Source organism: Quercus suber, unplaced genomic scaffold (assembly GCF_002906115.3).
Source record: "Quercus suber isolate HL8 unplaced genomic scaffold, Cork oak 2.0 scaffold_3B, whole genome shotgun sequence".
Classification (NCBI taxonomy): Eukaryota; Viridiplantae; Streptophyta; class Magnoliopsida; order Fagales; family Fagaceae; genus Quercus; species Quercus suber.
The window spans coordinates 2,440,319-2,456,906 of record NW_027071805.1 but is presented as its reverse complement, the minus strand read 5'-3'; the positions used below and the strand labels follow the sequence as shown (position 1 = coordinate 2,456,906).

The 16,588-nt window shown below is 33.1% G+C and overlaps 1 protein-coding gene across 3 annotated transcripts; it reads left to right on the top strand.

The window, feature by feature from the left end:
• The first annotated feature begins 1,968 nt into the window (after positions 1-1,968).
• Positions 1,969-7,954, top strand: LOC112006435 (protein JASON). 3 transcript variants are annotated; one of them, XM_024038702.2, is made up of 8 exons: positions 1,970-2,451; positions 3,135-3,183; positions 3,317-3,393; positions 4,726-4,973; positions 5,216-5,469; positions 5,692-6,014; positions 6,098-6,180; positions 7,578-7,954. In XM_024038702.2, exons 1-8 carry the CDS (start codon positions 2,269-2,271, stop codon positions 7,684-7,686), a joined length of 1,326 nt encoding a protein of 441 aa, XP_023894470.2. In that variant the 5' UTR covers positions 1,970-2,268; the 3' UTR covers positions 7,687-7,954. The 3 variants fall into 3 exon arrangements, with proteins under 3 accessions (XP_023894469.2, XP_023894470.2, XP_023894468.2); XM_024038701.2 differs by having other exon boundaries at positions 1,969-2,451; positions 5,258-6,014; XM_024038700.2 differs by having other exon boundaries at positions 5,216-6,014.
• Positions 7,955-16,588: the final 8,634 nt, after the last annotated feature.

The window sequence follows — 16,588 nt, the reverse complement described above, 5'->3', positions numbered from 1 at the left end:
TAAAAGAAACGTAACTTGCTGAGTTGATAATGAGAATGTAATAATTTTAAAATAAGAAAACTCATAGAAAAAAATTGTAAGACTATGTATTTGCATGTGTTTTTTTTTTTTTTTTTTTTTTATTTTGTATAATTTATGTTTTTATAATAATTATCTTAAAAAAAATCATGAAGCCACCGCTAAGTGTAATCCCATTATCATTAGAAGCCTCTCATCGCCACAAGACCACTGCTGAACAAGATTACCCTATAAAGTAAAAAGTCTCCCTTCTTTTGGTTGAAAACTGAAAAAGCTGAGATTGATATAGGACCATCACTTTAATTGATATAGGACCATCACTAAAGTGTTTTACAAAAAGCTGTCCTTCGAGTGACATAATTGGTGGCCAAAAGTTATTACTAGAACTATAAATAAAATCCCAAACATTCAAAATAATATAGCTTAGTTTTTAGTATTTGTTTTCAAAGCTCCAATTTTCTTTACAAATTTCAAAGTCTCACTTTTGTTTAAGTATTATATTAATTTATTTATATAAATCTATCATTGATATGATCCATATGATTAACTTATCACTTTCTCCAGAAATAAAGGTCAAAAAGCATGGCAACAACTTTAGTTTCATCTAAAAGATCAAGAGTGTAATTCAAAAATCTTGATATTTTCAAGAGAAATGTCTAATATTAAAATTATTTATTCTTATTTTAAATTTAAAATTACGAAATTCATATATATATATATATATATAAAATATTTCATCCGAATCACTTCTAAAGCTTCTTGTCATACAACGATGAGATACCAATCTTATAGTCCAAACATATTGCTAAATTATCAAGGTGTTTTAACATTATTTTATTTTATTTAAAAAAAAAAAAAAAACTCTTTCTCTCTCTCTCATTACACTTGTAGCTATTAATTTAAGTTGAGTTTATAGAAGTTTGTCGAATATTTGTTAATTCGAAAAGCTTATAATGAGAAGCAAACTCAACTATCATTTGGTGTTCAAAATATTTTAATTGTTAAATTAAATTTTGAGTTCATAGAAGTTTTATGGATAACTGTCAATTCAAAAACCACATATAATAGAAAGCCAACTTGCCATATACATTTTATTTCATTTTTGGGCCATAGTAATCATTTGCTTTTTTTACTTTTAATTCTTTTTTTAAAGTTTTTTGGGAAAGAATAGGGGTGATAAGATTTTTTTTATTAGATACATGATAGAATTTAAATAATAACATTTACTCTATGATCATTATTGTTAATTATTAGACTAAGATGCTGATTGATTATTTATATAAATAAATATTTCTCATTTTTTTTGTTTGAGAGAGTTTCAACCTATGACGGGGATTGAATCCCAGATCTCTTATTCAGCCATCAGAGACTTTAACAGTTGAGTTAACTGAAACCCACTATTTCTCATTTAATAATAAAATATTTTACCAATTAAACTAATTGTGACTTACCAAAACTGACTAGTTTTTTTTTTTTGAGAGAGAGTTTCAACTTATGGCGTCCGCTCCTGATGAGCGCTCTTTATCATCAGAACCAAGACACCAATCAGTTTTTGGTATAGGCAGAAATTGAATTCCAGATCTCTTATACAACTATCAGAGACTTTATCAATTAAATTAACTGGAACCCATAAACTAACTAGTTAAGACAAAAGTCAATTGCCCTGTGCATTATTTTTCTCTCACAGAGATTTGGCTATAGAATCTACCTAAAAGATCAAAAAAGGAAATGACATAAAAGTAGTAAACAAAAGGCAGCAAAGGGGAAAGTCAAATTAAGAAAAACAAAGAAACGTTATTTGTCAAGAAATTAATAAACCAGGCAATAAGGTAATAATAATAAGACATGGCACCACACACACCCACTGCCGTACACGACCAAAACAGCACTAGTCGCCCTCTCTAATCATTACTTTTGGCATTTAAACCCCAGGATTTCCCTAATTAAAAACCAAAACACAAAAGTAACAGCAAACACACAGCGAGTACAAAACTCCAACATACACAACTGGAGTGCGCCGAACCCAAAAACTCACATTCATTACTGAACCCGTAACTTTCCCTCGCTTTCTTAGTTCAAATTTCAAAAACGACCCAACAACTCTCTCTCTCTCACGCTAAAATTTTTTGCTCTCATTCGCTTATGACTTGAGCATTAAAAATGAAGAAGTATATAAGGCGAAATGAAAAATAGAAAAAAAAAAAGGTGTAGAGGATAAGAGACTAGTAGTGAGTAATTATCAAAAAATCGATGGTATGCTGGTTGTGGAAGCGTGAGTGTGAGTTGGGATTAGTGTGTAGATCAGTGGTGGGGTTTCTTGACAGATCGGTTTCCAGAGCTATGGGTTGCTTCTTCGCTTGCTTTCGTGTCAAAGACGATCACCATCACCGCCATCGCCCTCACCTCGTCTCCTCCGATCCCACCAAGCCTACGGTCATTTCTCTCTCTCTCTCTCTCTCTCTCGCCCTCTGTTTGGTTCCCGAGAAAAATTAACAGAAGAAAATTAAAAAGAAAATGTGTGTGTGTGTGTGTGTGTCTCTCTCTCTCTCTCTCTCTCGCTTTCTTTCTTTCTTTCTTGATGTGGTAGTAGGTCTGTCGTAGGTGCTGGTTCGTAGTGTTTTTTGAAGGTGGATTTTGATTTTTATGAGCTTTCTTTCTTTCTTCCTAAGCAGCCAAACAGGGATTTTCTTTCGTCTTTTAGAAAATTTTAGCATTTCTTTATCCTCCGTGAGAAAATTGAGGGAAGAGAAAACAAGATTAAGTCTTTGAGCCTTCTATTTTTTTTTCCCTTTTCGAATTAGGGTTCAGTTGACTGCGATTCAAGATTTCAGGTTTTTGGTTCATTTTCTAAATAATCAAGCAGAACATTGGTTTCGTGGGTTACATTTAACAACAAAAAAAAGTTATTATTTGAACTTACTTCCTGTTTGGCTGCTGGGAAAAATCAAAGAAAAGAATACAAATGAATTTTGTCTGTTTTATGTCTATGTTGTTTTAGTTTATTGGTAACAAATAGCTTAATTTAATTTCAGACTACATTTTCTCAATTTCCAAGCAGGGAATAAGTGAATTATGAGATTTCTTGCTCACTTTTCTTCCCTGTGTGTTATGATCAGGAAACTGTGATATCTCAAAATCCTTTGGCGTCTCTCTTTCTATCTGAAGGTATAAAATTTTCCTGTTGAGTTTTTGATTATATTGGTTCTAATTGTTGAAGTACATCAATCTTTTTATTAATAACTAAAGCTGTGAATTTGTTAATGTTTTTGAAATTGGTTCTATTTTTTTTTTTTTGTAGAGAAAGAGGATTCTCACGCTGATAGGGAAGCTCATGGTTTCGGATCTCCAGAAAGTCACAAGGCACTCAAGGATGAGGTATACTGATCTTGGACATTACATGAAAGGTCCTAAAGATTGTGTTTGTTACAATTATGCTAATTCAGATTACATTTTCTCTTTAAACTTTTAAAAATAGTTTACATGAAGGTGTGTATAATTGTGTTCAATTTTAAGTTTTTAATCATTTTATAGTGTTAAACGTTGAATAAGCATAGTTGAAGCTATGCGTAGAAGCAGAGAATTATGCCTCTGCTTAACACATGCTTATACATGCGTTTTTGCTATATTACTTTTCAACTTTTGGAAGAGATGGTAGTCTAATTTTGTTTTGAAGCACAACAAATTAAGTGAACCAAAGAATTTACTTTTTAGTAATGACTAATTAAATTAATAACTATTTCCCATATGATGCGAAACACTGGTTATTCATTATAGATTGCTTATCAGGCTTTTGTTCTTTGTCCTTAATGGACTAATGTTTTTGGGTTGCATGCGGTTTTTTTTTTTTTTTTTGGGTATGCATATAGGCATAAGTTGAAAATTTTGAAATGGGAATGCTAAATGGATAAGTAAAAATACAAGAAAGATTTGATATGAAATGAAGAAATTTGGTTTGATGATAGGATAGCTCCTATTGATTAAAAGATGAGGGGGACTGCTTGATATGAGTTCAAGTTGAGAAAATGAAAAAAAGGCGGAGGAACCCAAAACAAAATTGGTAGATGCTGTAAACAAGGATATGTTAATTAAAGAGGTGATAGAATGTATGATTTTGGATAGAATAGAATGACAAAAAATACATACAGTGACCTATATTAGTCTCCAACTCTTAGGAGGTTTCATAGCACCGTCCTCAAAGTTTTGGGACCAAAGCTTTATGAGTCACATTGAGGTTTCATGCATATAGAAAGTATTCATATATGCGTGCTATTGCAAATGGAATTTATGAGGCACGTTGATATTGATTTTACAAGTGGCATAAAAGCTTTAATCAGAACTGATTTTCTGGTGTTTGTATTTTGTAGTTAATTCTTGCTTCATTTTGGTTGTATAGATGGTTTGTAAGGCCTGCCATATTCTTTTTTATTAGATTATTTAATTTTTTTTCATATTTGTCGGCGCTTTTAGGGTGCTGGATTCTAGAACTATCCCCCTTCCCTATTTGTAATCTCAGCAGATTTGAATGTGTGATTGCAAACCTATTGGCTGTTTCATCTGTCTACTACATGAGTTATCCTCAAAATACTAGAATCATCCTCATTCTTTTCAAATAGGGCATTGGTTTCACCAATGGATAACTTTCTTTAGTCAAGGTTGTTATTGACTGTTGACAAGTATCTTTGTGATTGTATGAAATAAATTGTGCAGGCCAGGTTTCTTAAAGCTTGTGGTACCTTAGCAGAGACCCCTGCAGAAATTCGGAAAGTATCTGCAAAGTCGAAATTTTCACCTTCACATGATGGAGATTCAGAGCCTCCAAAATTCCATTCATGGCTTCCCAACACATCCATCAAGAAACTTCAGTTAGACAACCAAACTGAGCAGGCCACTACTCCCATTAAACTTAGTGAAGAGTGGGGAAAGGGATCAGGTTTGCAAGAGCAGACACCTAGCAGGTTGTACTTCTCTCTATAATGATTATGTTTGTGAAACAATTGATATACTTTTAATTAATTATTGAGTACACCTGTCATGGGAAGGGAATTTTCCATATTTCAAAGCCAACCTGTCTGCTATTTGGTAGTATTAATTGTTTATATTTATGAAATGTGGACACCAATTATTTGGTAATACTTAGATTCACCTGACAAGATTAATAGCTTCCTGACATTTGTCCAATGTCATCTCTCTCTTCTAGCTGTATATCCAGCATACATAACACTGGAAGGGTCTCTTTCAGCTCAACTGAAGGCAGTGGAACAGGAAGTGTTAATACAGCTGTCAGGTTTCATGCTAATCAGACTGAAAACATGGCAACATCAGTTTCACCTTGGATTTCAGCCACAGAAATTCAGTGCAGGAGCAAGTCTGTGCGTTTTCAATGTGATTTTGATGCATCTTCCTCATCATCTGAAAATGTTAGCCAAAATCAAAAGAAATCCGAATCACCAGGTAATCAGAGTGGGTCAAAGCCTTCACCTTATCCAACCCCACTTAAGCTGTCTGATGAGATGCAAACACCTGGAACCGTTTTTCCCACAAACTTTGACAATTTACCATATGGGAAGACCCGAATCAGGTCCCAGTATGTGTATTCAGTTATGAACCCAGTTGAGAGTGAGTCTCAGTGGAAGTTATTGAGGGAAGAAGATCCTAACTATCATCAACTTTCAGGTGAGCTGAGAGAATCTCTTGAGTTGCCCGAAACTACAACCCCTAGGCCAGAAGCGGGGGTAAAAGAAACTTTGTCTGGTAAAGAGTTGAAGGTGGAAGCAAGCCTGTCTGCTTGGTTGAAGCCACTGCCATCCATTCAGGATGAGAATAATAAAATTTTTGACCCTGCTTCTACTAGAAAACCTCATTTTGGTAGAACTCCTGGGGACAGGCCAATCATTGGGCTTGTTGCTGCTCACTGGAATGATAATGAGCAATCTCATATTTCGCCAAAGTGGTGGGATGGGAATGGAATCCCAAATTCGACCAATAAATACAAGGAGGTATGTCTTGTGGCTTCTTTACTTTCAGCTTGAGGCCTTTGAAATGAAAAGCTTCATTTAAGGAATGCTGGTTGTTTTTGCAGGATCAGAAAGTGAGTTGGCATGCTACACCATTTGAGGAGAGGTTAGAAAAGGCTTTGTCTGAAGAGAGTGTTATCACTCAAAGGTATGCTAGCTTCCTTCTTTGATGTGTACTGTGTCCTGTGTGACTGTAATTTAAAGTATACTGCTGGTAGCTTTTGAACGTAAATTGCAACGTAGTCAAAGGCAAAAGGTGACCTTAAGTTGGTTAGGCCTTGTATCATCTGTGATTTAAGTTGTCAAAACAGCATTAGCTCTATTGTTGTGAGCTGCCAAATTCTAAATATTGTTAATATATATGTAGAACTTAAATCATATTTATCTATGTATAGAATATACTTACTTATATATAATTATTTATCTAATGTATAGAAATATTACAATCAAGTCTCTAACATGTGTTGCATCTTGCATGAAGTAATTAGGGCTATTAATTAATTTGAAAATAGGGCACAACTTAGGCTCTATTAAGTAATATGACAATAGGTTTACAAAAACTTCAATAATTAATTAATCTAACCATACGTTTTACAACAAGCTTTTGTAAATTAATAATCCAACAATAGGTTCTACAAGAAGCTTCTACAAATTGTAAATCAGAGAGAGAGAGAGAGAGAGAGAGAGAGAGAGAGAGAGAGAGAGAATAGAATAATGAAAGAAAAAAAAACCAATGTGTTGTTTGTTATGGTCTTAAAAGCTGTGTTTAATTTTTTTGATAAAATAAAAGCCTCATTGTTCTGTTGCATACTTTGTTTTGCTGTGGTTGAACTTTTGCCTTACCGCCCTAAACATTGTTTAAGGCATTTTCCTTGCTCGCCTCAGTGCTCTAAAGACGCCTCACCTTATAGCCTTAGTGAGGCCGCTGGGTGAGTGTTTGGCTTGCTTTTGATTACCATGGTAAATTGTGATGATATGTATGGGGAGGGCATACCAATTCCTATTTTTGCATTCTGTTAACTCCATGTTCTATGTATAAGTCATTGTAAAGTTTCCCATTCTTAAATGTAGGTTTTGTATGATAACACTGATGTTTATGTTGTTGGCCTTTTACTTAATGAATGTACATACCACTATTATGCCAAGAGTTCAGCTTAACTTAAAGAACTTACGTTTTCTTGTTAGCTGATGCTATTAAAAATCTTCACGTATTACATTTTCTACATATGCATGTTAATTTCAAAGTAGTAGTAAGTCATAAGTTAATTTCACCACTAAAAATAAGGATATTCAATATCATTTGTATATAGTGTAAAATAAATATGGGAAGCTTTTGTGAATGCAAAAAAATAAATGAAAGACTCCAGAACATTTAAAACGGATTATGTTTTTGTTAAGAGCTGAGAGCTTAACAGTTACCAAAGCTTTCATCAGCTTCCTTTTCTGGTTTCCTGTTTAAAAAGTTCTGAAGTTTTAAATTTTTTTTTTTTAACATCTTAAATTTGCTTCAAAGACGGTCTGATTATATAACTGTACAATTTACAGGAAGCCTGTCTACGGAAAACCAATAGCTTTTGATGAGAACGAGGAAAGTGATACGGCTCTTTCTCAGTTGCAAGCTTCAACCCATCCTAAGTCAGTAGTTTCATTCTGATGAAAGATGGTGCTGGTGTTTCTCCATTGTGTTGTGAGTTTGGTTTGCAGCCAATATACTGCCAATTAGTTGTGACTTCTAAAACCTAAATTGAAGTTTACATCGTTGAACTGAACAAGGGTATTGGTTTTGTATCCGGCCATTGATTCATTGTGCTGGTTCTGGAAATCTTATTTTTGTGGTTATAGACTTTTCAGCAGCATGGGAGCTGCTTGTAATGTACATAAGTAATGGAAATCCTCTGCATCAATGGCTCTTTGGTTCTGAATCGTTCTTAATTTTGTTTGCCCCTTTGAATTTAAGCATTATGAAGTTAGTTATTTACTATAAGGGTCTTGTAGCTTTTGTCTGGCTATGTTGCCGTTTTTAAGATGATATTTGCTCTTATTCGAAGAGAATTTACTAATTGGTTACTGGTAAATCACCTCTAAGATACAATAAAGCCTACAAATTCTATAAATAGCAATTCTAGAGAATTCTCAAGATTTTCTTGTGTTTTTTGTTAATTGGAATTCTGAATATGGAAAAACATGCATATATAGAAAATGAAGAGGAACAATTGAAGAGTCATTACTTTCAAAATATGGTTTAAAACAGGTATTAGATAGTAATGACAATCAAATTCAAGTTAGGCACATTTGTTTGCATAATTTTGCAGAGAACAAAAACTTTGATTGACCTTGCTTACACTTCACCTGACTGAAACTTGAGCAAACCTTGAACTTCCTCAAACAAAAAGGCTTTATAGATTTTTTGTTGACAATTGCTCGAGTGGTCATCAAATTGGAGAATCAATCCAGCAAACTTTTGAAAATCAGATAATTGTAACTTTGTCTTTTTAAGTCAATTTCACCATTTCCAATGTGGGATTACCTCATGTTATATATAGTAATATAATAAAGAGAAAATTTATTCAGAAATCCAAATTAGATTCTATTACGTCAAGTGTCCTAATTGCATTCTAATTTGATTTCAAGTGTCTTTAGATTTTAAATTGGTTTTAATTTTATATAAAGTGTCATTTCATCTTTGTGCAATGCTAAAACCACAATTTATTGCACAATTTTTGCCACAACTTGTCATGTGGCGAGTTGTGAGTAATAAAAGTGTGAACCTACATAATGAACTCAACATTTTTTTTCTGCCACTTATAACTTGGCACGTGACAAGTTGTGGTCCTAGCATTTTTCTTCGTTTCTAATCTTTGCATGAAAATGAATGAATCTAAACTTGTAAAACATTTTTTTTTTTTTAAAATCTCAAATAGAATTTATTAAATTTTTTTTTTTTTTTTACACAAGATAGAAATTCGATTTTAGCATAATCTAAGTGTATGTGTTTGTGAAGCTCTCACTTAAAGACTTGAACTCAAACCCTTGCCCCCACCCCACAAACAATTATATTCATGTAATACTTTTTAACAATTTTAAACTATTTTCTTCTCAATTTTTTTTAAAAACTATTTTAAATGCATTTAAAACTACTTCTAACTATTCTATTTAAATATCATTTGAAACTACTTTCAATTCATTTAAAACCAATTTAGATTTTCTTACAAAAAAAAATATTATTAGTTCAAATATAAATTATTATTATACAAGATGAGAGGAGTTGAAGAAATGCATTTTTGTTGCCTGAGAATGTCATCAAAGTTATGGTCACTTATTGTTGTAATTTAAAGAATTTTAGTCATGTTCAAAACTGTCAGAATTGGAATGATATTAACAAGTGGCATTTGGTGCAATTAATCTCCTTGATTGATTTTATTCATTCTCTCTAAAAATGTTGCCATTGATTTGTTTTTGTATTTTCTTTAAATATATATAAAAAAAAAAAAAAAAAAACATAGTTTGATAATATGGGTCGACCCGACTACCCAACTGGCCTGTTTGCCGCGGCTAACAAAATCTGGAGATACCTTCTTTATGTATCGTTGATATTTTAAAATAATAAGAGCACTCACAGCAGTGGTGCTATATAGGTATAATGCTATATTTTTAACTTAAAATCACAAAAAACATCACGCAGCAGTGGAGCTAAATCTAAAAGATTTAGCTCCACAGCTACAGTACACATCTATATTTAGATGTGTACTACACACAGGTAAAAAAAAAAATTATTTTTTTATTACATTCCTCTCTCATCTCTCATTTAAATAATCTATTCTCATTTCTATCTCTCCGGCTTCTCTCTTTCTTCTTCTTCTTCCTCAATTTTTTTCTCTCTAGCAAGCCGGCCACTCCCTCATCCCTCAGATCGCTGGCCACTTCCTTAGCTCGCCGGCCACTCCGTGCCCCATCGCCCAATCCGTGACCCATCGCCGACCCAATCCGTGACCCATCGCCGACCCAATCCGTGCCCCATCGCCCAATCCGTGACCCATCGCCGACCCAATCCGTGCCCCACCGTCCAAGCTCGCCGACCCACTCTCTCAGTCACTCTCACCTCTCTCGACCAACCTAGCTCGCCGACCCAGCTCCCGCAAGCCACCGCTGCCGCACCCATCTCTCTTTTTCTATTTGCTGTGATTGATTTTTTTTTTTTTTTTGGACTGGTGGTGGTGGATGATTGTGCTGTGCTGTGTTGGTGATCGGAGTGCTTGCTCGTGGTGGGTTTTTTTTTTTTTTTCTCTGCTGTGGATTGCCGGTGCCGGTGGTGGTGGTGGTGGGGGTGGTAGTGATGGTGGTTATGACTGTGGCTGATGGTAGAGTGGGTTGTGGGTGGTGCTGTTAATTTTTTTTGGGGTGTGATATATTATTTTATTAGGGTAGTTATATTATTTTATTGTAATGTTTATATTATTTTATTGTGTTAGAAGCTAAAATCGATCCACTGCTACAGCACGTATGCAGATATAATAGATAAAGTGATTTTTGGGTAGCTAAATAGCTAAAATTTTGCCCCCACTGCTGTGAATGCTCTAGTAAAAAAGAAGTAAAAGGCAAAAACCCTAGGGATATAAGTTGATAAATTTTCCGTGACTTGGTAGGGAAAGAAGAGCGGAGGGGTCGGGAAGGGAGAGAAAAGTAACGATGGAGAGAAGTGAAAATACTGGAAGCAGCAGTCACATGTGGATACGAAAACCTACCTGAACCTGAGGGGATATCATGATTTTATATCCATTATAGTTTTCAATCTGAATTCTGATTTCCAATCACACTTGCTGCTCGTATTTCCTTCTTCTTCTTCCTCATCTTTTCCTCACTCTCTCAAACCCTCGCTTTTCTTCTCCGGGCCTAGTGATGACGTTCTCACAGCTCTGAAGGTTCAATCTCTCTTTTCGAATTTAAACCCCTTTTTATTTTCCTAATTTTGTGAATTCTGCATCTGTGCTCCTTTAAATTTTATTTACATTTAACTATTTCAAATTGGGTTCTCATATTTACATATTTTTTCCATTTAGTAATTGAAGAATTTCTTATTGCCGTTTGTTTTGTTATAAAAAAAACCTCTGTTTTTTTTGTTGGGTTTGCAGCAAAATATTTGGCTAGTTGTTAAGTTTTGTCATATTCATCTTATATCTGTTTAGTGATAATGGATGAGAAAATTTTGTGAAGCTTCTATTTGGTTGAAATAGACTCCCATATTCCAAACCGGTTTGTACTTTATATAGTAGTTGCTTCGAAAATAAAAACTTCTAGGACATTTTAGCCAAGACTTGATGTGGGCAGAACTTTGATATCATATTGGTGAATCATAGATAGCCATTTTACAAGGGCATAGGATCTTATTTGCAATATTTCTTATAGGACAGCTTTAGCATTAACGGAATGACTATAATCAATTTGGAGGAGTTTTGACAGTTGGTAGTAGAGCTAGTGATGAAGTTTTATGGGTCTAGATAACAATCTAGAAGCATAAAATAGGAAGAAATACATCAAATTGCTTAGATTGAGTAGAGCTCATCTCACTTCAATGAGTCTATAATCTTGATTAAGGTTTTGCGGCAGGATGAACAGCAAGTCACCAAACATTGGACTTCTGGTTGCTTAAATTCTTTTTGAAAGGTTAATTTAAGGACCGAATGGACTTTACTTAAGGCCTTTAGTAACCTAATCAAGAATTGTGCTTTTGAGTAAGCAGCTGGTCTTTGAAGTACAAAACTACAAAAGGTCTCACGTTTCACATGGTTACAAAATGTTCAAAACGACTTCATTTCATTTTGTGGGGGGAACTTCAAGCTTCGAAGTGGGGCTGGGGGCCTCTTTGTCTTTGGCTTTGGATTAGAATCATGTGGTTTTGCATTAGAGTCTTCCCATCATTAATTAGTCTGTTTATATGTGTTGAAATCTTTTTGGTTGTTTTATTTTTAAAAAAAGAAAAGAAAAAAAAAAAAAGAAATTTTTTTGGTTGTGTTGTTTAATTGCTGCCAAAACAAGGGTTACTTACCATCTTGTCATTCACCTTCACATACCTTATTTTTACTATTAAAAGATAACTTTTCCAGTAATACTTAAAATCTCATTATGTGATGCAATTTTGCAAACTTTCTTTACCTTTTATGTTTTTGATAAAACAAATTGGAGAGGAGCTGTCCCATCCTCTACCTCTCAAATAAAACATTTAGCTTTGAATGAGAAAAACTTAATTCTTAGCCAAATTACTATTTTTATCCTTTGAACTACAGTTTAAGGTTAAATTGTGTTCATAAACAATCAATTGTGTCATTATAGTCCTTAAATTTTTTGAAAATATTTCGTTGTCTGTTTACTTATAATAAAAAAAATAGCCACAATTATACAAGTCGTGTTTCCTTCAAACTATTTAGTTTTGTTAGTAGGAATCAAAGTTAACTATAGATTGACTCACGTCTGTAAGCTAATCTCATAGGCATCACTTCATTTCCAAAAGGAGAGAACGGGCAAGGGTAACATTGAACCATTTTCAAATATTTATGGGTCTAAATTTTAGTTGATAGTTTGGGTATGAAATTGAATTTTGATGCATAATTTAGGGTTCAAAATTTACCTTATATAAATTTTTTTTTTAGCTTTTACCATAGAGCCACACTCTTTCTCCCCCAAATTTTCCCTTTCTCCTGGGTTGAATCGTAGTCATTATTCTCAGAACTGGACTGGCAGTATTTGGCTGCATTGGCTGACGATGACAGATTGTCTTGAAGATGCAAAAAATTAAGCAAACTTCTTCTAGTTTTGAATTATTTTGATTTCCTGATTTATCAAATAAAAATGAAATGAATTTTATTTCATGTTCATTTTGATGTTAAACTAATGAGGCGTTTGGTATGGTGTTTTAGGATTTTTGGAAATTTTAAAAGATTTCATGATATTTTTATGTTTCGTTGCAAATCAAATGTCTATAGATATTTGGATCCTCTAAACCCAACACCCCTTAATGGGGTTGATAATCTTTTTTTAGTTTAAGAATAGATGGGGGGCATCATAAAAGATATAATTCTATATATTTTTTGCTCTTAATAATTACCGAGTAAAAAAAAGTCCGGAATCAAAATTAAAGGATTTAAAATTCAAACACAAAGATCTATGCTTACTTCTCTTTGTCCAACTTTACATTGGCAAGACTTGGTTCAACTCTTTAGGTGCAGTAGTAGCTTTCTTAATCAAATTCAAATACATGATTGCATTGACCAATAAGATACAAACAATATTATCTTTTTTAAAGAAAATTAAATTTAATGCAAATATGTGTTTGAATATGTATTAATTTTAAGGACAAAACTTAGGCACATACTTTAGGTGCTGGTTTCCCTCTTAAGATTTAGCCATATGATTATTTAACTAAAAAATACACTTCCATCTTATAAGAAAAAATCAACATGGTAGAATCTTAAAAAGGAAAATTAAGGAACAACAACTAAGTACTGTATTTAAGTTTTGCTCTAATTTTAATTGTGGAATTAAATGTATTGCAATTAAGGAATTGCACTTATGTTTTATTTATCTTGGATTTTTAATCATAAGTTCACTTACATGTATACTTCTGGTTTGAAGGGTGTTTCTATGATACCTAATGTTTTGATACATCCGTGGGTAAGATACCCAATATGAAGTTACTGAGTTTTCAAAGTGATATGAATTACCATTGAATGTTACCTAAAAAAATGGGTTCAGGTTATTATGTGATGTGACAGATTCTACACTCAAATTTGTCGTAAAAATTATCTTATTTAACCTTATCACAATCTAACATGAAATAAAAGAAAAACAGTTAGAACTCATCTTTATAATTAAAATTATCTTATTTAACCTTATCACAATCTAACATGAAATAAAAGAAAAACAGTTAGAACTCATCTTTATAATTATAAAGACAAAAATACTATTTTGGTTTTTATATTTTGAGGTTACAGTTAATTTGGTCACTACATTTTAGTAGCAATTAATTTGGTCTATGTTATTTTCAATTTATAATCAATTTAGTCCCTATCTTTAATTTACTAACGGAAAATGTTTATATGGCAGACAGTGTGCATTGTTGGCACACTTAAAACTTATGTGGCATATAAAATAATATTAAAAATTACCAAATCAGCATTTTAATAATTAATAAAAAGCCAATTAAGAAAAAACATTAAAAAAAAACCACAATTCTAAACTGATTTGTTCAACTGAAAAAAAGAATTTAAAAAAAAAAAAACTCAAAATTAAACACAGCAAGATTTGAGAAAGACCTGACAAACTTTGTTGGTGTTTGGATCTCAATTGGATCTCAAGAAATGCAAAGGATCTAGGTTACCAACAATTGAACAAAGAGAATCAAACCAATTTAACATTTGATATACTTATAAATCACTGAAACATTTGGATACAAATAGACATAGGTTCTTTACTTTCAAATATGAGGAGGTGATGAAGTCTGTAGCAGATTTCGTGGAACCCAGGCCATGGCCAAGACACAGCCAAACCCCATGGCTGCCGCTAGTGACCACTGCGAGCCACAAATGGATGGCTAGCGGTCACTTTCTCTTTTCCTTGACAAGGGGTTTCTCTCTCTTTTGATTTTCCTTTGATGTGTGCTTTGTTGAGATTGTTTGTGACTTTGTGTTTCTAGAATGGGGTTTTGATTTAGCTTTCAATTAAAATGGGTTTGGAAATGAGGTGGTCTTTGTGGTGGCAGTTTGTTGAAGAAAGTTGGGTTTTGGAATAGATTAGTGTAAGAAAGGCGAAGACATGTTAGGTCTTTTAATTGCATTTTTTTCATAGTTGTTGGAAATGGGAAGTGGAGAAATCTCTAACTAACCTGTCAAGAAAAAGAGAAGAAGGACACTGTACAACGACAAAGATTAACACTTAATAAACCCATTTTGAAAGCCTCCAAGTCAGATCAAGACAAATCAATCTCCAAATCAAAACAAATCATGTCGGAAAAATTCTAATTCACTTTCACGTCCTGGGGCTTTTGCAAACCTATGATTTTTGTGTGTTTGGATTGCAAGAAAATGAAAGAAAATCATAATTTATTTTTATTTTTTTGTTAAAAAAATCAATTTAGAATTGTGGGTTTTTTCTTTTTTCTTTTTCTGACGTGGCTTTTTATTAATTATTAAAATGCTGATTTGGTAATTTTTAATATTATTATATGCCATATAAGCTTTAGGTGTGCTAATAATGCATACCATTTGCCACGTAGGCATTTTCCATTAGTAAATTAAATTGATATTTACTAAAATGTGTGGACCAAATTGACTATAGGTATATATATTAAACTGAAGCGTACTATTTATTGTTGCTACACTCCTTTTGAGTCACATTAATAGTCATATCATCCACCCATTTTCATCATTCTCTTTCGAAAAACAATATCTTAACTTCACTTATTTAACTTATTGTGGGGTAGAGTTGTTTTCCAAAAAAAATTTAGGCTGCGTTTGGCTCTATGTCAAACGTTTTCCATGTGTAAAATATTTTTAGATGAAAATATTTTCAGGTGTTTGGTGGCATTTTAAAAAATTTTTTGAAAAATATTTTTAAGTGTTTGGTTGTGTTCTTGAAAATGCTATAGAAAACACATTTTCTACTAGTTGCTCACATTTTCTTAGCTTCCAAACAAATATATAATATCATTTCTTAATATATAAACACAAAAGAAACAAAACCAAACAAAAACATTTATCAAATCCGGTCAAATTGAGAGAGGAAGGAAGAAAGAAAGAGAGAGAGTTTGAGGAAAAGAGAGGGAGATTGAGAAATAGAGGGAGATCGGTCATGGGCTAGCCGGAGGTTCGATTTAGAGGCGGCGGAGGCAAGATCGCGTGGCAGAGGCGACTAGGTCATGGTGGGTCGCTCGACTTGTGGTGGTTTGCTCAATATGGGTAGAGAGAAAAAGGGTAGATCAATGACATGGGTGGCAGAGGAAGGAAGAGAGAAAGAGGGCAGATCGGCGGTGGAGTTGATCTCAAGTTCAGGTGACCGACCTCTCTCTCTTTGACGGTGGGCGGTTCTCTCTCTCTCTCTCTCTGGGTTCGGTTTTTTTTTTTTTTTTTTTTTTTTTTTTTTTTTTTTTTTTTTTTTTTTTTTTTTTTTTTTTTTTTTTTTTTTTTTTTTTTTTTTTTTTTTTTTTTTTTTTTTTTTTTTTTTGTTTCTCTTTGTTCTTATCTCTCTTTGTTTCTCTCCCTTATCGTGTCTTGAGTTTGTGTCTATCAATAGAGTACTTGGCTGTCAAACACATGAAACAAAGAGATAAGATAAAGAAAGAGAGAGCCAAATGACGAAACTACCCCACGCTTTTTCACTCTCCAGATTATAAGTTTTTAAGGATAGAAGTGTAAATCTATTTGTACACAACAAACAAACCTGAAAGGAAACCTCCACTTCTGCTATTTTAACCCTTACAATGTCATTTTGTCGACAGTTCAACTATCTTTTTTTTATTTTTTATGTAGAGTATAGATATTCTCACTTCACTTTATTGAAATAGTGTT